This window comes from Oratosquilla oratoria, chromosome 39 (genome assembly GCF_046742065.1).
Source record: "Oratosquilla oratoria isolate Oo_2021 chromosome 39, ASM4674206v1, whole genome shotgun sequence".
Taxonomy (NCBI): domain Eukaryota; kingdom Metazoa; phylum Arthropoda; class Malacostraca; order Stomatopoda; family Squillidae; genus Oratosquilla; species Oratosquilla oratoria.
In genome coordinates this window covers 30,910,599-30,927,045 of record NC_134815.1, presented here as the reverse complement: position 1 = coordinate 30,927,045, position 16,447 = coordinate 30,910,599, and the positions used below count along the sequence as shown (strand labels likewise).

General features: G+C 47.2%; 1 protein-coding gene across 3 annotated transcripts in view; it reads left to right on the top strand.

The window, feature by feature from the left end:
- The window catches only part of LOC143020329 (sphingomyelin phosphodiesterase-like), a 181,204-nt gene that overhangs the window by 119,111 nt on the left and 45,646 nt on the right, over positions 1-16,447 (top strand). For all 3 annotated transcript variants that reach the window (XM_076176652.1, XM_076176650.1, XM_076176651.1), the window contains exon 2: positions 11,726-11,791. In XM_076176652.1, the coding sequence (XP_076032767.1) occupies positions 11,737-11,791 (55 nt within the window). In that variant the 5' untranslated portion in view covers positions 11,726-11,736. The remainder of the gene's footprint in view (positions 1-11,725; positions 11,792-16,447) is intronic.

Sequence of the window (16,447 nt, the reverse complement as noted above, 5' to 3'; positions counted from 1 at the left end):
GTAAGGTCACAGCATCACAGCATTATCCACAAGTCGGTCATATGAGATCTGATCTCGCTTACGGGAGTGAAATAGCTGTCGATCACGAGTCCAACACGTGATCCAAGACAATGGTTAATTAGACACACTCGCTACACAATGCACCAGAGTCCCGAACCGTTGCCGCATGTGGCACTGGGTTCAGGAATACTCAGTTTCAGCTGATATTTGGCGGGACTGAATCTGTCCTATATCATTAACAGCTGAAGTCGAAGCCCAACGCGCCTCAGTGGCGCATAGTCTGATCGAGGGACGAACTTCATGCAAAGAAACACCTGTGCCGGTTGCTTGTCAATCGCCCCGTCCATCAACGGTTTGAATGAGAGAAAAAGCAGATTTAGGCTAGTCACTCAAGATGGACGTACCCGCTCACACGGTTCAACGCCTTTCCACAAGATTGATGCTTTCTCGCCATCGTCGTGGAGTTGTTTGGTTCTCCGACTGTGACACTTCTGTTGTTGTACTCGAATTGGCATTCTCGTATGCTGTGTCGTTGTACATGGAGGTCTACGAGCTCTACTGGAGGTCTTCTTGGCCAAAGGTTAATCAATGAAACGTCACTTTCGTCCCGAGCGCCTTCTGAATGTTCTTGTGCCAAACACGGAACTACCTGCCGACAAGAGCCACTAATTTTTTTTTTCCTGCCGCACATTCTGCTTGATGAACGGCTCGCATGATGTAATTTTCTACTTGTTCTTTTTCCCCGTTTGTATTTTAGTTTCTATATATTTTTTATATTATTTGCATTTTTATTTACACTACTTTTCTACCTCAGACCTTGTTCTTAACCCCCCCCCAAAAAAAGAAAAGAAAAAAGTCTCCATGCTTTGTCATTTAAATTGCCACTGTAATACGGTATACAGATAGGCCTCACACCTTTGGGGATATGTCACAAATCCCCAGTATTAGGAACAAGTTTCAAATAATTTATAATAAGAACAGCCTTTCAAATATTTTAGAATATGTAAGTATATGTATGTATGTATGTATATATATATATATATATATAATGTATATATTATGTATATATATATGTATGTATATTGGTATGTATTTTTTATACAAGTTATGGAGATTTCCGAAGTTTACAGAAATGGAGAGCAGAGATACTTGTGCATTATACTTTGCACTAAACTAGAGGTGTTTAATGATAGATTCCCCCACCATCCGTCGCGTGTAAGGAGTCTCAATCTCAATATGTTCATTACATCCGTAGAAAGAATATTTAAGACTGGTCGATATTTCATGGCACCTACATGGGATGGTACGAGACCACTCGGTGCAATATATATATATAATATATATATATATATATATTATATATATATATATATATATATATATATATATATATATATATATATATATATATATATATATAATACAAGAATACAAAAAATTGTCACAAGGGCATATTGCATCAGTTAGTACCTATGTCTGTTAAGCACTGTTGCACCACGTATACTTTTTTTTCTGTTGGCGAGTTATCATACAACAGTTTTGAGGTGCGCTGGTATCCACGAATGCCCTCGGTAAGAATGCATACTCCATTGAATTGATTCAGGTTAAGAGTCGATTTCATGCAGCTATGTGTGGGATCGGGGGTGGGTGAGCACCAGCTTGAAGGATAACTTGATTGATCGAAAAAAAAGAAAAAAAAATCCTGGCCTAAGACGTTTGTCCTTGCCCAAGACGTTTTCCGTATCAAAAACGCATATCCAGTAATAATCCAGAGGGAAGAATTTAGCATTCTTAATCCCTGCACCAGATTACTTGTCTTTTTTTTAAGCTAGTATTTTAAGTCGAACATGTAAAAGGTCCTGCATAATTTTTTAAACAGAGTTGTCTGGTTCTACCGGAGACCAAATGTTGGCTAAAAGTAACTTGTCAGCAGCGTAGAAAGCACACACAATTACAAGAAATTTTAAAGCTTTTTTCAATTAAGAGGAAATTCGTTGCTGCATCAGCGTTTATGCGGTTCTAGGAGCCCGCGCGGCAAACTCGTGGACAGAAAAAGTTGAACTAGAAACTTGAATATTTGAAGTTGACTGACAACCATCATTTTTTTCTGGTTGTACGCGAGGTTGGAGCCGTGCTCATTGGGCTCCCGTCTCTTTGCTAACATTTGCCAGACGTTGCCTTAAATTCGTTTAAGGTGTTGATTTGGATTATGTTGATTCAACTTGTTCCATCTACATGTACGTACATGTTTGTCGGTCCGTCTGTCCCTCTGTTCGTCCGTCCGTCTGTCCCGTCTGTCCCTCTGTCCGTCCGTCTCTCACTGCCGGGGTAGAGCGGTAAGTTTTAGTCCGTGTAGGATGGATCTTGTTTCTCCGTGGGACGTGTCCTCTTTCTTTGAGACGGTCGCAGCATCCAGGGGAGTCCGGCACTAATTAGCGCGATCCGTGTTGCGGCTTCCTCGAAAACCCCCACTTCGGTGTCGACCACGCGACCCACTTCGGTGTCGACCACGCGACCCACTTCGGTGTCGACCACGCGACCCACTTCGGTGTCGACCACGCGACCCACTTCGGTGTCGACCACGCGGCCCACTTCGGTGTCGACCACGCGGCCCACTTCGGTGTCGACCACGCGGCCCACTTCGGTGTCGACCACGCGGCCCACTTCGGTGTCGACCACGCGGCCCACTTCGGTGTCGACCACGCGGCCCACTTCGGTGTCGACCACGCGGCCCACTTCGGTGTCGACCACGCGGCCCACTTCGGTGTCGACCACGCGGCCCACTTCGGTGTCGACCACGCGGCCCACTTCGGTGTCGACCACGCGGCCCACTTCGGTGTCGACCACGCGGCCCACTTCGGTGTCGACCACGCGGCCCACTTCGGTGTCGACCACGCGGCCCACTTCGGTGTCGACCACGCGGCCCACTTCGGTGTCGACCACGCGGCCCACTTCGGTGTCGACCACGCGCCCCTCTTCGGTGTCGACCACGCGGCCCACTTCGGTGTCGACCACGCGGCCCACTTCGGTGTCGACCACGCGGCCCACTTCGGTGTCGACCACGCGGCCCACTTCGGTGTCGACCACGCGGCCCACTTCGGTGTCGACCACGCGGCCCACTTCGGTGTCGACCACGCGGCCCACTTCGGTGTCGACCACACGCGCTTTATGGAAGTGTGAAAGTGGTCAGGAAGAGCTTTGCACTGATCTACCACATTGTCGATTCCATAGTTTAGTATTGGATTTTTATTATTTTATTTATTTTTAATTTTATTTCCTTATTTTTTTTTCTTTTTAATTTTTTTTTCTATTTTTTATTTATTTGGTTTATTTTATTTTAATTTTTGTTTAAGAAATTATGGTTTAAGTCTGAAACTGGTAATTATTTTTTGCCATAATTTTTTTTCTTCAAAATCCTAATTAACAGATCTAAACTCCACGGCATATTGTTGTAATTTACAACCTTTCTGAATACAAATTTACTCGTTTGAATTTTGCTTTACAAAACTGTAGTGTTGCAAATACTTGAGTTCGTTTGCCGCCCTTCTTCAGAATTAGGAACTTTCTCGGGCAGCCTTATTCAACAGTCTTCTACCACTATCCTTTTCGACAAATGTACATGCATCATTTGTAATAGTTTTTAATCATGACAATTCTCGGACAAATTGTTCTTTTTTAACGTCTTTCGAATAGTTTTCAAACGTTTTCTTTGATTACGCTTTGAACATAGTTATCACAAACGCACGTACACACACACACACATACACATACACATACATGTGTATATTTTTTCTAAATGCTAAGGTTTCCCGGATTTTTTTTTTTTTTTAGGAAGGTGTGTGTGTTAATGGTTCTTGGTTTCGACAACCCATTGACATGGAATTGATTTAATTGTTCAGTCATTTAAACATTTTCTTAAGTGTTGTATTTCATCCTTGGGGACAATATTGAGCCGAAGTTGTTCTGGAGTCGCAGAAATGGAGACCTGAAGAGGGTGAGGGTGACCAGGATAGAGGGATGGCAGGTACAAAATGACCTACATTCATAAAGTGGACCACAAAACTGAAGCTAAATGCACTAGATTACTAAATACAGTAAATCCTTGATATAACGGACGATATGGGGACAGGGGTCTGTTGTTATATCTGAAGATTCGTTATAGCTGAGGATTCGTTATATCCGATGGAAATACCGGACAGATCCGTTATATCACGAAGTTTGTCCGGTATTAGTAGGATTAGAAATTATAATGCAAAGGGATTGATTTTTTTTCCTGAAGTGAGCTCCAGGAGGCTGAGGGACGAAATACTTTTGTGGGAGACGAAGAAATCCGGGTTAAGGACCACAAGTCGAGAGGACTGGGGTGGAGGGGGAGGTTGACAAGTGTGGTTGTATTGTCCGGATTTGGTTCAAGCCGGTAAAGTGACGATGTCGCCCTCAGTGAGGCCATACTCGTGCTCTCCCGAGCCGGGCGGAAATGGATATTTGGTGAATACTGCACATAGTGGTAACGTAGATGCTTTCGGCCGCAGCTACGCGGTTCTTCTACACCAACCAGATGATAGAAGCAACTATAGAGGTAACGAGTCCACGGAAGGAACCCTGAACTGGAGAGTACAAAGTGCAGTGGCACGTGTCCAGGTCACTGCCCACGGCCACACTCGGGTCACAGGCGAGTAACGAGAGAGTGAGTGTGTGTTACACTCGTACATATACATACCTACATTTGTATATACATATACATGTATATACTTACATCAATACGTATATCTATATACATATACTGTACATGTATGTATATTATATATATATATATATATATATATATATATATATATATATAAATATAATAATGATACACGCGCGCGCACACCAAAGGGCTTCTTCCCCATTAAAAAGTAGGTGGCCAGCCAAGGCTTGTACTCTCAAACCCATCAAACGTACGTTTCCCTTTTATCTCGTCTCGTCTTGTCTTGTGGATGGTAGGCAGGCCCTTCCCTGACCCTCGGTCACTGCTCGGGTCAGAAGTAATGCTGTTATGAGCGAGGTCAGCAAGTAATCCCGGTAATTCAGTGACCCAAGATCTCTTGGGAGTTTTGTGTACCGTTGCTAGGCCTGCTGCAGTGCGTACGAAGTAACTTCGAAGTTGCATTTTGAGGGACGGTCTGTCCACGTATAAATTGGAGAGGTCTCGACAGCAGATGCCAGGTTGGAGTGCCACAAATGAGCCAAGTTATAAGGTGCCGTCTGGAGATGGCCACGAGACGTAAAGGTCATTGTTTGACCTTGGTTCCCCAAGGTCATAGACAAGAGTACATAAAATGTTTTTGTTAAATTGTTACGTAATGTAAATTTGCAGCCACGTGGAATCGGAGGTTTTGTATTGAAACTGTCCTTAGTACGAAAGAACGAGACGACACAAGTAAATCTTAACATTAATTGAAATAATGCTGCGTAACAGTTATGCTTGGAAGGCAGGCACAGTTAGCACAAAAACGCTCGATTGAGCAAGGCCTTCCAAAACTCGTATAGCAAGATACTGACATACGTGATTGACATCTTAGCTACAGTGGCATTCCCTGCACCGTTAGGAAGTATGATTAAACAGATTTGATCTTTTGTCGACAAAGCGTTGAGATAAAGGTCTGTCTTAATAGAGATTATCTTAATCACTCTCCTGACAGACTTCGCAAGCTTCTTAATCGTTTGGTATTAGCCAAGATAATGTCAGTGAGGTGCAACGGGGTCACAGCAGTAGGTCTCGACTTGTTGGCTTACGGACCTGACCTGTACATACATACATACATGCATACACACGTACATACACGCAAGTGCACACGCGCGCACACACAAACACACCAAAATGACTCTTCCTCGTATGTGAGGTGGCCAGGCAAGGCATGCACCTACCCATCCACCCGCTCCACACCCATCCACCCGCTCCACACCCATCCACCCGCTCCACACCCATCCATCGCCCATCCATCGCCCATCCAACATCCATCCATCCAACACCCATCCATCGCCCATCCAACACCCATCCGTTGCCCATCCAACACCCATCCGTTGCCCATCCAACACCCATCCGTTGCCCATCCAACACCCATCCGTTGCCCATCCAACACCCATCCGTTGCCCATCCAACACCCATCCGTTGCCCATCCATTGCCCATCCAACACCTATCCATCGCCCAGCCATCGCCCATCCAACACCCATCCATCGCCCATCCATCGCCCATCCAACACCCATCCATCGCCCATCCAACACCCATCCATTGCCCATCCATTGCCCATCCAACACCCATCCATTGCCCATCCAACACCCATCCATTGCCCATCCAACACCCATCCATTGCCCATCCAACACCCATCCGTTGCCCATCCAACACCCATCCGTTGCCCATCCAACACCCATCCGTTGCCCATCCAACACCCATCCGTTGCCCATCCAACACCCATCCATTGCCCATCCAACACCCATCCATTGCCCATCCAACACCCATCCATTGCCCATCCAACACCCATCCGTTGCCCATCCAACACCCATCCGTTGCCCATCCAACACCCATCCGTTGCCCATCCAACACCCATCCGTTGCCCATCCAACACCCATCCGTTGCCCATCCATTGCCCATCCAACACCCATCCGTTGCCCATCCAACACCCATCCGTTGCCCATCCAACACCCATCCGTTGCCCATCCAACACCCATCCGTTGCCCATCCAACACCCATCCATTGCCCATCCAACACCCATCCATTGCCCATCCATTGCCCATCCAACACCCATCCATTGCCCATCCAACACCCATCCATTGCCCATCCAACACCCATCCATTGCCCATCCAACACCCATCCATTGCCCATCCAACACCCATCCATTGCCCATCCAACACCCATCCATTGCCCATCCAACACCCATCCATTGCCCATCCAACACCCATCCATTGCCCATCCAACACCCATCCATCGCTTATCCATCGCCCATCCAACACCCATCCATCGACCATCCAAAACACATCCATCGACCATCCAACTCCCATCCATCGCCCATTCATTGCCCATCTAACGCCCATCCATCGTCCATCTAACGCCCATCCATCGCCCATCCATCACACATCCATCGCCCATCTAACACCCATCAATCGCCCATCCAACACACATCCATCGACCATCCATCACACATCCATCGTCCATCCATCGCCCATCCAACTTCCATCCATCGCCCATCCAACTCCCATCCATCGCCTATCCATTGCCCATCCAACACCCATCCATTGCCCATCCATCGTCCATCCATCACACATCCAACACACATCCATCGTCCATCCATCACACATCCATCGTCCATCCATCACACATCCATCGTCCATCCATCACACATCCATCGCCCATCCAACACACATCCATCGACCATCCAACTCCCATCCATCGACCATCCAACTCTCATCCATCGCCCATCCAACACTCGTCCATCGCCCATCCATTGCCCATCCAATACCCATCCTTTGCCCATCCATTGCCCATCCAACTCCCATCCATCGACCATTTAATACCCATCCACCCACTCCACACCCATCTTTCGCCCACCCAACACTAGTTTGTTTAATCTAGGGTTCTTGTGGGCGAAGAGCCACCCCAGCCCCGCCGCGCCGCTAACAGGGAAAATGGAGAGTAAACAAGCGACACCACGAGGGCAGCAACAAAAAGGGTAATTAATAGATACTCTCTCCCTACCTCCCTCTCTCTCTCTCCCTCTCTCCTTCTCTCCCTCTCTCCCTACCTCCCCACCACCACCACGTCTGCCATCACTGAAATGAAACGAGGCCGCTGTCTGATTGGGTCGAGTCCTTTCACATGAAACGAGGTTGTTAGCCTCGATACGAGAACGTTCGGGAACGTGTACTTTCCTTGTGAGCAAATACGTCATGTAGCACATGTGTTGGTTGCGTATGTAAAAGATCGAAAGCAGAGCTAATAATGGAGGAACTTCTTTCAGGCGCATCGAAACTGGCGTCTTGGGTTCATGAAGAAAGGGGAACATTATTCCAGATTTTAAAGTTTGCCCTTAACGTTTTCTTTCATTTGCAGTATTGTTGACTTGTATATTCTAATTAATTTGATAGAAATGTATCTATGGAAAAAATCTTTAGCGTATCTAGTGTGGTAATGCGGATTATTTGTTTTTCAGAGTAATGCGTGATTGCGAGGTTTTTACTTAGAATTTTATTTGTTTAAAGAAATTTTGGTCGGTAGACATGAAGATGGAACCTTTGAAGTACAAAACGGGAAAAGAGCAAGTGGGTCTGCCCCACACCTACCCTCTAACTTCCTTCCATTTCATTCTTTCCTTACACTAACCCCCCGAATCCCCCCTCCTTCCCTCCCTCCCTCCCTCTCCCCCATCTTATCTATCCTGCCCTCTACCTAACTACAATACGGTTGTTGAAGCTTTAAGTACCAGAAGCACCTCTAAGCTCTAAGCTTCCCCCTGACGAAACAACCCCTTCCCCCGGACGAAACAACCCCTTCCCCCGGACGAAACAACCCCTTCCCCCGGACGAAACAACCCCTTCCCCCGGACGAAACAACCCCTCCCCCCGGACGAAACAACCCCTCCCCCCGGACGAAACAACCCCTCCCCCCGGACGAAACAACCCCTTCCCCCGGACGAAACAACCCCTCCCCCCGGACGAAACAACCCCTTCCCCCGGACGAAACAACCCCTTCCCCCGGACGAAACAACCCCTTCCCCCGGACGAAACAACCCCTTCCCCCGGACGAAACAACCCCTTCCCCCGGACGAAACAACCCCTTCCCCCGGACGAAACAACCCCTCCCCCCGGACGAAACAACCCCTCCCCCCGGACGAAACAACCCCTCCCCCCGGACGAAACAACCCCTCCCCCCGGACGAAACAACCCCTCCCCCAGACGAAACAGCTCCTCCCCCCGGACAAAACAGCCCCCAAGGCAAAACAAACCCCAGGTAAAACACCCAATGACGTTTTGTCCTACACTCTAATTAAATAGCACCCCCGTCCACTCGTATGTAGAAATAGCTTAGAGGTTGTATTCTGCGTATTTGAAAACTCCTCAACAATCAAAACGTTGTACATTTAATAAAGGTTCCATCCTCCCACGGTGTCTACCGACCATTCTGTCGGCAATTGCCATTTTAAATAGAATTAATTTTCGTTCAAAACTCCAACCTATACCTACACGTGTCTTTGGATCAATTACACTGTACATGGCAAATCGTTTGTATCCACGGCAAGAAATGAAAAGGCACAGAGGTCAATGATGAGTCTTTGGATTATTTTGTCATTTGACACCAGCACTCTTTGGTCAAGGTGAGGAGCCTACGCCAGGAGGTGCTGAGTAGCTGCGGCCTTTGCCCTGTGCGCCGAAGGCACTGTTGGGACAAGTCGCTGTTAGGGAATCTGAAGATTATGGGATTCGAACCCACAACTAAACGAGAGACCAGCACGCTACCGATTACGCTACGATCCTTTTGCGGACAGATTTCTACAACAAAATATATGGTCTGGCGTTGGGCAGAATAAAACCCTTTAGGTGACCATAATTGGTCTTTTGTTTGAGAAAGCTGTACGTGACCCTTCTCCCGTGGTGACTGATTAAATAATTACGTGACCTAGGGTCATTGTGACCTGGTCAAACCCATTTCAGGTCAGGTGAACCAATAAGTCAATCTCAAACGTCGTTAACTGTGGGTCGACAGGGTCAACATTCTTCACCACAGGATCAGTTCAAGCGCGAACTTCAGAGGCTTCCCTCTCGCATCGTTAGTCTCGTGCACACAGTAGTCGTTCTCTGTTGGAAGTGAAACCAAGTTAGTGTCTGGTGTTCGGTCTACGAACTCACTCCCCCGAGAACGGTATCGACTCGGGTCGTTTCCTGCTCTACCCAGCGGAAGATTGGAAGCGGTACGCATGTGCACACCACACCACTGACTGGGACTGTCTTGCACCACGACAGGAACAGACGGTGCTGGTGCAAGACTCTGGAAGGAGAACGAGTACACGTTGTTGGACTCGACCCTTTCGCCGCACATATGATTTATTCCTTAAATCGTCTAACGCCAGCCAGAACAAATATTTAAGTCGTGAATAACGGTGAAATTGACGTTTGACCCTCGCTGCTCAGGGGTCTTCCTCGGCTGAAGGGAAACTCTTGGCGGGAACGAAAGAAACAGAAATCGTGGAGAGCTGTTGTAGGGATAAACTGGTGAAAATACTCTAGAGAACGAATACTTTCGTATTCCCTACAGCCTTTTCCTAGAGTCTGCACTATTTCTAAGGTAAGTAAAGGGCGTTTTACAGTGGACCCCCTTCTTTTGACGGGATCACCGTGTACGTACAGTCACGAGCAAAAGTTTAGTTTTTTCATTGTACAAAATTAAGTTCTTTGTTAGAAAGTTTTATTTATTCAAGAAATTACTTGAGGCTAAATACATGTGAAAAATATATCACGTACTCGGAAAAACGTAAGGTAGAATGAAAATATAACTAGTTGCAGCGTGGGTCTAGACTTTGGCTCGTGATTGTACAGATGAGTAAAATAGCCTGGAGCAAAGGGTTAATTAATAGTTCAATATCGAGATTTACGTAATTATTTAGTTATCGTTTCATTTTATTGTTTTATTTTTTATTTTATCTTTTATGTTTATTTTTAGGGCGTTAGGAAATTCACGCTCTTTTTTTTCGAGGCAGTATCAAATAGAAACACAAAAATTAATGCAAATATAACGTGGTGTTAGTAAATGTTGTGTACCCGGTACGTATACCAGTTACTGTTTATCGTTAATGTAGGTCTCTTAAGGGAATTATTTTATGTTGTCAGGTTATTCAACAATTCTGTAGTAGCCCTTCTCACAGGTAACACAAATTCCATTGAAAGAGAAGTGTAGCTCTATGGGAGAGCGATCCAAGCACCATGTATCTCCTGATTTCGTGCTCAACCGCCTGGTGGGAGTAGGTTTCGTTTCCCTCGACCAGGGAAACTCGGTGGGAGAATAATCCAACTCCCAGGTAGCCCAGGTCGGTTGGTTGACCACGAAATCTGGGTCTGGGGGGGGCCCGTGGCGCTTGGATCACTCTCCCACGGATAAGTAAACAAAGGATAAATGAATTAATTAGTAGGTAACCTAAAATGAATGCGTTTTTTTTTTCGTCAATTTTTCATATCAATGTCCTTTAAGAGATCGAAAGTTTTACTTTCATAATCCGACTGGTTGAGAATAACTATCCCCCCCACCCCTCGTCTGCACGGGAAATGATTTCTTTCCGGTTCGTGAGGCTGTCTACTGCTAATCTATACCGCTTTGGCAACCCACAATCTTGTTTAAAACAATCCACAATGCCTTGCAGTATGAAGGTAAGTAAACAAGTATAGAAATCAACGAGTAATCAAGTAGTTAAGACATTGTGCAGGTCAACTATTGACCTAATCTTTGTCATTCGGGTCAAGGCCACGGGAGATTGACCCAGTCTTTTGACAAGTGCATCAATAGATGTACCACGTGATGACGGAACCTTTATTAGAACGACGTTTCGTTTCTGAGAGCTTTATCAAGCGAAACGTCGGACTAATAAAGGCTCTAATTTCGATAGACTTGTCGGCCACTGCCAATTTCGCACATTACTTCTTTTGACAACCTGACGTAGTTTCTTTCGCCGAATTAACGAGATTTTTCTTTCGTTGCAGGAGGGGTCAGGATGTTTACTAACTTCCTGGTGCCCATCACAACATTCCTCGCTTCTCTCGGAATTGGTACGTCTTTGGGTTTTTTGTTCTTTCGTTTTTAATCCAGAATGCATTTGTTATATTTATTATTATTTTTTTTCTTCTATTTTTTTCTTCTTCTATTTTTTTTCTTCTATTATTACTTCTATTTGCCATTATTTCTTTCTTATTTCTACTTTGCCATTCACGAATACTTGGGGTCTTTGCTCCCCTAGTAATTTTCTTTAGTTAGTTGAGAATACGGAAGCGTAATGTTTCACCATTTCGATTCCTTTTACTGCTTCATTCTATCTGCCCCCAAACGAGAACGCGTTGATGCAAAACTATTCTTAAAACTAATGTTTGAGGTTGGAAACAAGTATACATTGATACCCTACAGATGTAGCGTTGACCTGTCTACAATATATTCGAACTCCTCACGTTAGATTGTTCAAATTTTGACTTTGAGTTCAAGTTCGGAAGTTTCAGATTATTCACTCGGTCGATCCTCCTGGTTTCAGGGACTCCCATCTCGTCCCCTTTCACTCCCCCCCCCATTCCACTTCAGCCCCCGTCCCCCTCCACCACCATCCTTCACCCCTCACCCCCTTCAACTTCCCTCCCCCTTCAGACCCTTCAACCCTCCCCCCTTCAACCCTCCCTCCCTCCCCCCTTCAACCCTCCCTCCCTCCCCCCTTCAACCCTCCCTCCCTCCCTCCCTCCCTCCCTCCCTTCCTTCACCCACTTCACCACCTTCAACCCTCCCTCACCCTTCACTTCCTCACCTTTCATATTCCCTCCCCCTTCGTATTCCCTCCCCCTTCGTATTCCCTCGCCCTTCGTATTCCCTCGCCCTTCGTATTCCCTCGCCCTTCGTATTCCCTCGCCCCCTTTTCCCCCTTCGCCCCCTTTTCCCCCTTCGCCCCCTTTTCCCCCTTCGCCCCCTTTTCCCCCTTCGCCCCCTTTTCCCCCTTCGCCCCCTTTTCCCCCTTCGCCCCCTTTTCCCCCTTCGCCCCCTTTTCCCCCTTCGCCCCCTTTTCCCCCCTTCGCCCCCTTTTCCCCCCTTCGCCCCCTTTTCCCCCTTCGCCCCCTTTTCCCCCTTCGCCCCCTTTTCCCCCTTCGCCCCCTTTCCCCCCTTCGCCCCCTTTTCCCCCTTTTCCACCTTCGCCCCCTTTTCCACCTTCGCCCCCTTTTCCACCTTTACCCCTTTTCCACCTTTACCCCTTTTCCACCTTTACCCCTTTTCCACCTTTACCCCTTTTCCACCTTTACCCCTTTTCCACCTTTACCCCTTTTCCACCTTTACCCCTTTTCCACCTTTACCCCTTATCCACCTTTTCCACCTTTACCCCTTATCCACCTTTTCCACCTTTACCCCTTATCCACCTTTTCCACCTTTACCCCTTATCCACCTTTTCCACCTTTACCCCTTATCCACCTTTTCCACCTTTACCCCCCTCGCCCCCTCATCCCCCCTCGTCCCCTCATCTCCATTCACTCGCCCCCCCCCCCTGCACTCCACACCCCCTTGGCCCCTTCTGGTTTCCATCGTAGGGTTTACAAGGAGGGAGGGAGGGCCCCGCGGTTCAGTAACCACCGACACGGACGGTTTTGGGTTTATGACCCGAGTTAACTCCTTGCGAAACTGGACTGTTGGCACTTTGTTAATTTTATTGAGGTTGCTGCCGGGCTATTTCGTTCATCTCCTCGACACCCTCTTAGTAGCGAAGGGGGCTTGTAGCCTTTCCTTTTAACCCGTTCTTCACCGGGTGCCACATTCCTTCCTCAGTGTTGACTGGCACTTGGTACTTGCTCAATTCCGTGGCACCCTCTCGGTGCCGTCATCGGAATAGTGCTGATCTCGCATTCGCTTAGTTGTGGGTTAGAGTTCCGCTCTTGCAATTCCTAGCATAGACTGTTACCTGTCCCCACGGCTCCCAAAAGGGGCAAAGGTGACGGCTTCGGCCGCATCAACAGCGCCTCTTGCGTAGACTCTCCACCATCACTCGGAAGCGACGGGGTTCGTGGTGGAGCAGAGGGAAGAGCAATGTTAGAATTCGTCCATGTGTATTGTTCAGACGTGACGTTATTGTAACTGCACCTGCGGACACGCGGGGCCTTTGTACACAACTGTGCTAACTTGTCGAAGCAATGCACGTTATGTGACGTGACTCTTAATCCAGTTGCTTGAATGAATGAATGAGCGTGTGACTGCTTAAATCCCTGCCTGTCTTCCTGCCTGCCTCAATGACTGTTTGATTGTTTGCGTGCCTGCCTGAATACTTGCCTGATTCCCTGTCTGTCAGACTACCTGCGAGCCTGCCTGAATGCCTGCCTGCCTGCCTGCCTGCAACTGTTTGGTTTTTACATGGTAATACCAGGATAGAATATTTTGATTTAATTTTTATCCAATCTACAATTTGAATAGAAGTGCTCACATGAGGGATCTACATCTTGGAGAAATGACCTCGGCTACCCTGAAATCTATTGGAAGTATCTGATTCCTTGTTGATTCTGTTTCCTTGTGCATCACTCCATTCCCTCAGAGTTGATGACACTTTTAGAATTTGTCTGGTACTTCTCAATTTCACACACCCTCGTAGACAAAAATTACGAGTCTATTGCAGGTATTTCCCTGCATCTTCATGTATCAGACCATTGTACACTTGTATATTCCGTGAAGTATTGTACCGGAAAGTATTTAAGAGACACTGTCCAAAATACATTCGACTTTGAGTCGAGAAAACAGTGCATGGAGGACGTTGAATAAAATTCCTTTGCCATAGTAAGTAAATATATGAAATTAAAAACAAGTGTTGACCAGTGAACAGTGTTGATTGCCACGGGTCTGATTACTTTTCGTGGTGAACGAGATCCAGTTAATTTGTGTAAAAAGTACAAAGAATATTACGAGACTTTTCCTCTGTGTGTACGTGCGTGTCACCCAATCGTCCAACCTTTTGCCTTTCCCTGTCTTCCGCACCCATTAACTCTCCCTATCTCCACTCCCTCTCCTCTCCTCACTTTTTCTCCTCCCCTCTCCTCACTTTTTTTCCTCTCCTCTCCTCACTTTTACTCCTCCCCTCCTCACTTTTTCTCCTCTCCTCACTTTTTCTCCTCTCGCTTTTCTCCTCTCGTCACTTTTTCTCCTCTCCTCTCCTCTCGTCACTTTTTCTCCTCTCCTCTCCTCACTTTTTCTCCTCTCCTCTCCTCACTTTTTCTCCTCTCCTCTCCTCACTTTTTCTCCTCTCCTCTCCTCACTTTTTCTCCTCTCCTCTCCTCACTTTTTCTCCTCGCCTCTCCTCACTTTTTCTCCTCGCCCCTCCTCACTTTTTCTCCATCTCCATCTCCTCTCCTCTTCACACTTTTTCTTCTCTCCCCTCTCCTCACTTTTTCTCCTCGCCTCTCCTCACTTTTTCTCCTCTCCTCTCCTCACTTTTTCTCCTCGCCTCTCCTCACTTTTTCTCCTCGCCTCTCCTCACTTTTTCTCCTCGCCTCTCCTCACTTTTTCTCCTCGCCCCTCCTCACTTTTTCTCCATCTCCATCTCCTCTCCTCTTCACACTTTTTCTTCTCTCCCCTCTCCTCACTTTTTCTCCTCTCGTCTCCTCTCCTCACTTTTTCTCCTCTCGTCACCTCTCCTCACTTTTTCTCCTCTCCTCACTTTTTCTCCTCGTCTCCTCTCCTCACTTTTTCTCCTCGTCTCCTCTCCTCACTTTTCCTCCTCGTCTCCTCTCCTCACTTTTTCTCCTCTCCTCCACTTTTTTCTCCTCTCCTCACTTTTTCTCCTCTCCTCACTTTTTCTCCCCTCCTCACTTTTTCTCCTCGTCTCCTCTCCTCACTTTTTTCTCCTCGTCTCCTCTCCTCACTTTTTCTCCTCGTCTCCTCTCCTCACTTTTCTCCTCGCCTCTCCTCACTTTTTCTCCTCGCCTCTCCTCACTTTTTCTCCTCGCCTCTCCTCACTTTTTCTCCTCGCCTCCTCACTTTTTCTCCTCGTCTCCTCACTTTTTCTCCTCGTCTCCTCACTTTTTCTCCTCGTCTCCTCACTTTTTCTCCTCGTCTCCTCTCCTCACTTTTTCTCCTCGTCTCCTCTCCTCACTTTTTCTCCTCGTCTCCTCTCCTCACTTTTTCTCCTCGTCTCCTCTCCCTCACTTTTTCTTCTCTCCCCTCTCCTCACTTTTTCTCCTCTCGTCTCCTCTCCTCACTTTTTCTCCTCTCGTCACCTCTCCTCACTTTTTCTCCTCTCGTCTCCTCTCCTCACTTTTTCTCCACTCCTCTCCTCACTTTTTCTCCTCTCCTCTCCTCACTTTTTCTCCTCTCCTCTCCTCACTATTACTCCTCTCCTCTCCTCACTTTTTCTCCTCGTCTCCTCTCCCTCACTTTTTCTCCTCGTCTCCTCTCCTCACTTTTTCTCCTCGTCTCCTCTCCTCACTTTTTCTCCTCGTCTCCTCTCCTCACTTTTCTCCTCGTCTCCTCTCCTCACTTTTTCTCCTCTCCTCTCCTCACTTTTTCTCCTCTCCTCTCCTCACTTTTTCTCCTCGCCTCTCCTCACTTTTTCTCCTCGACTCTCCTCACTGTTTCTCCACGCCTCTCCTCACTTTTTCTCCTCGTCTCCTCTCCTCACTTTTTCTCCTCGCCTCTCCTCACTTTTTCTCCTCGCCTCTCCTCACTTTTTCTCCTCGCCTCTCCTCACTTTTTCTCCTCGC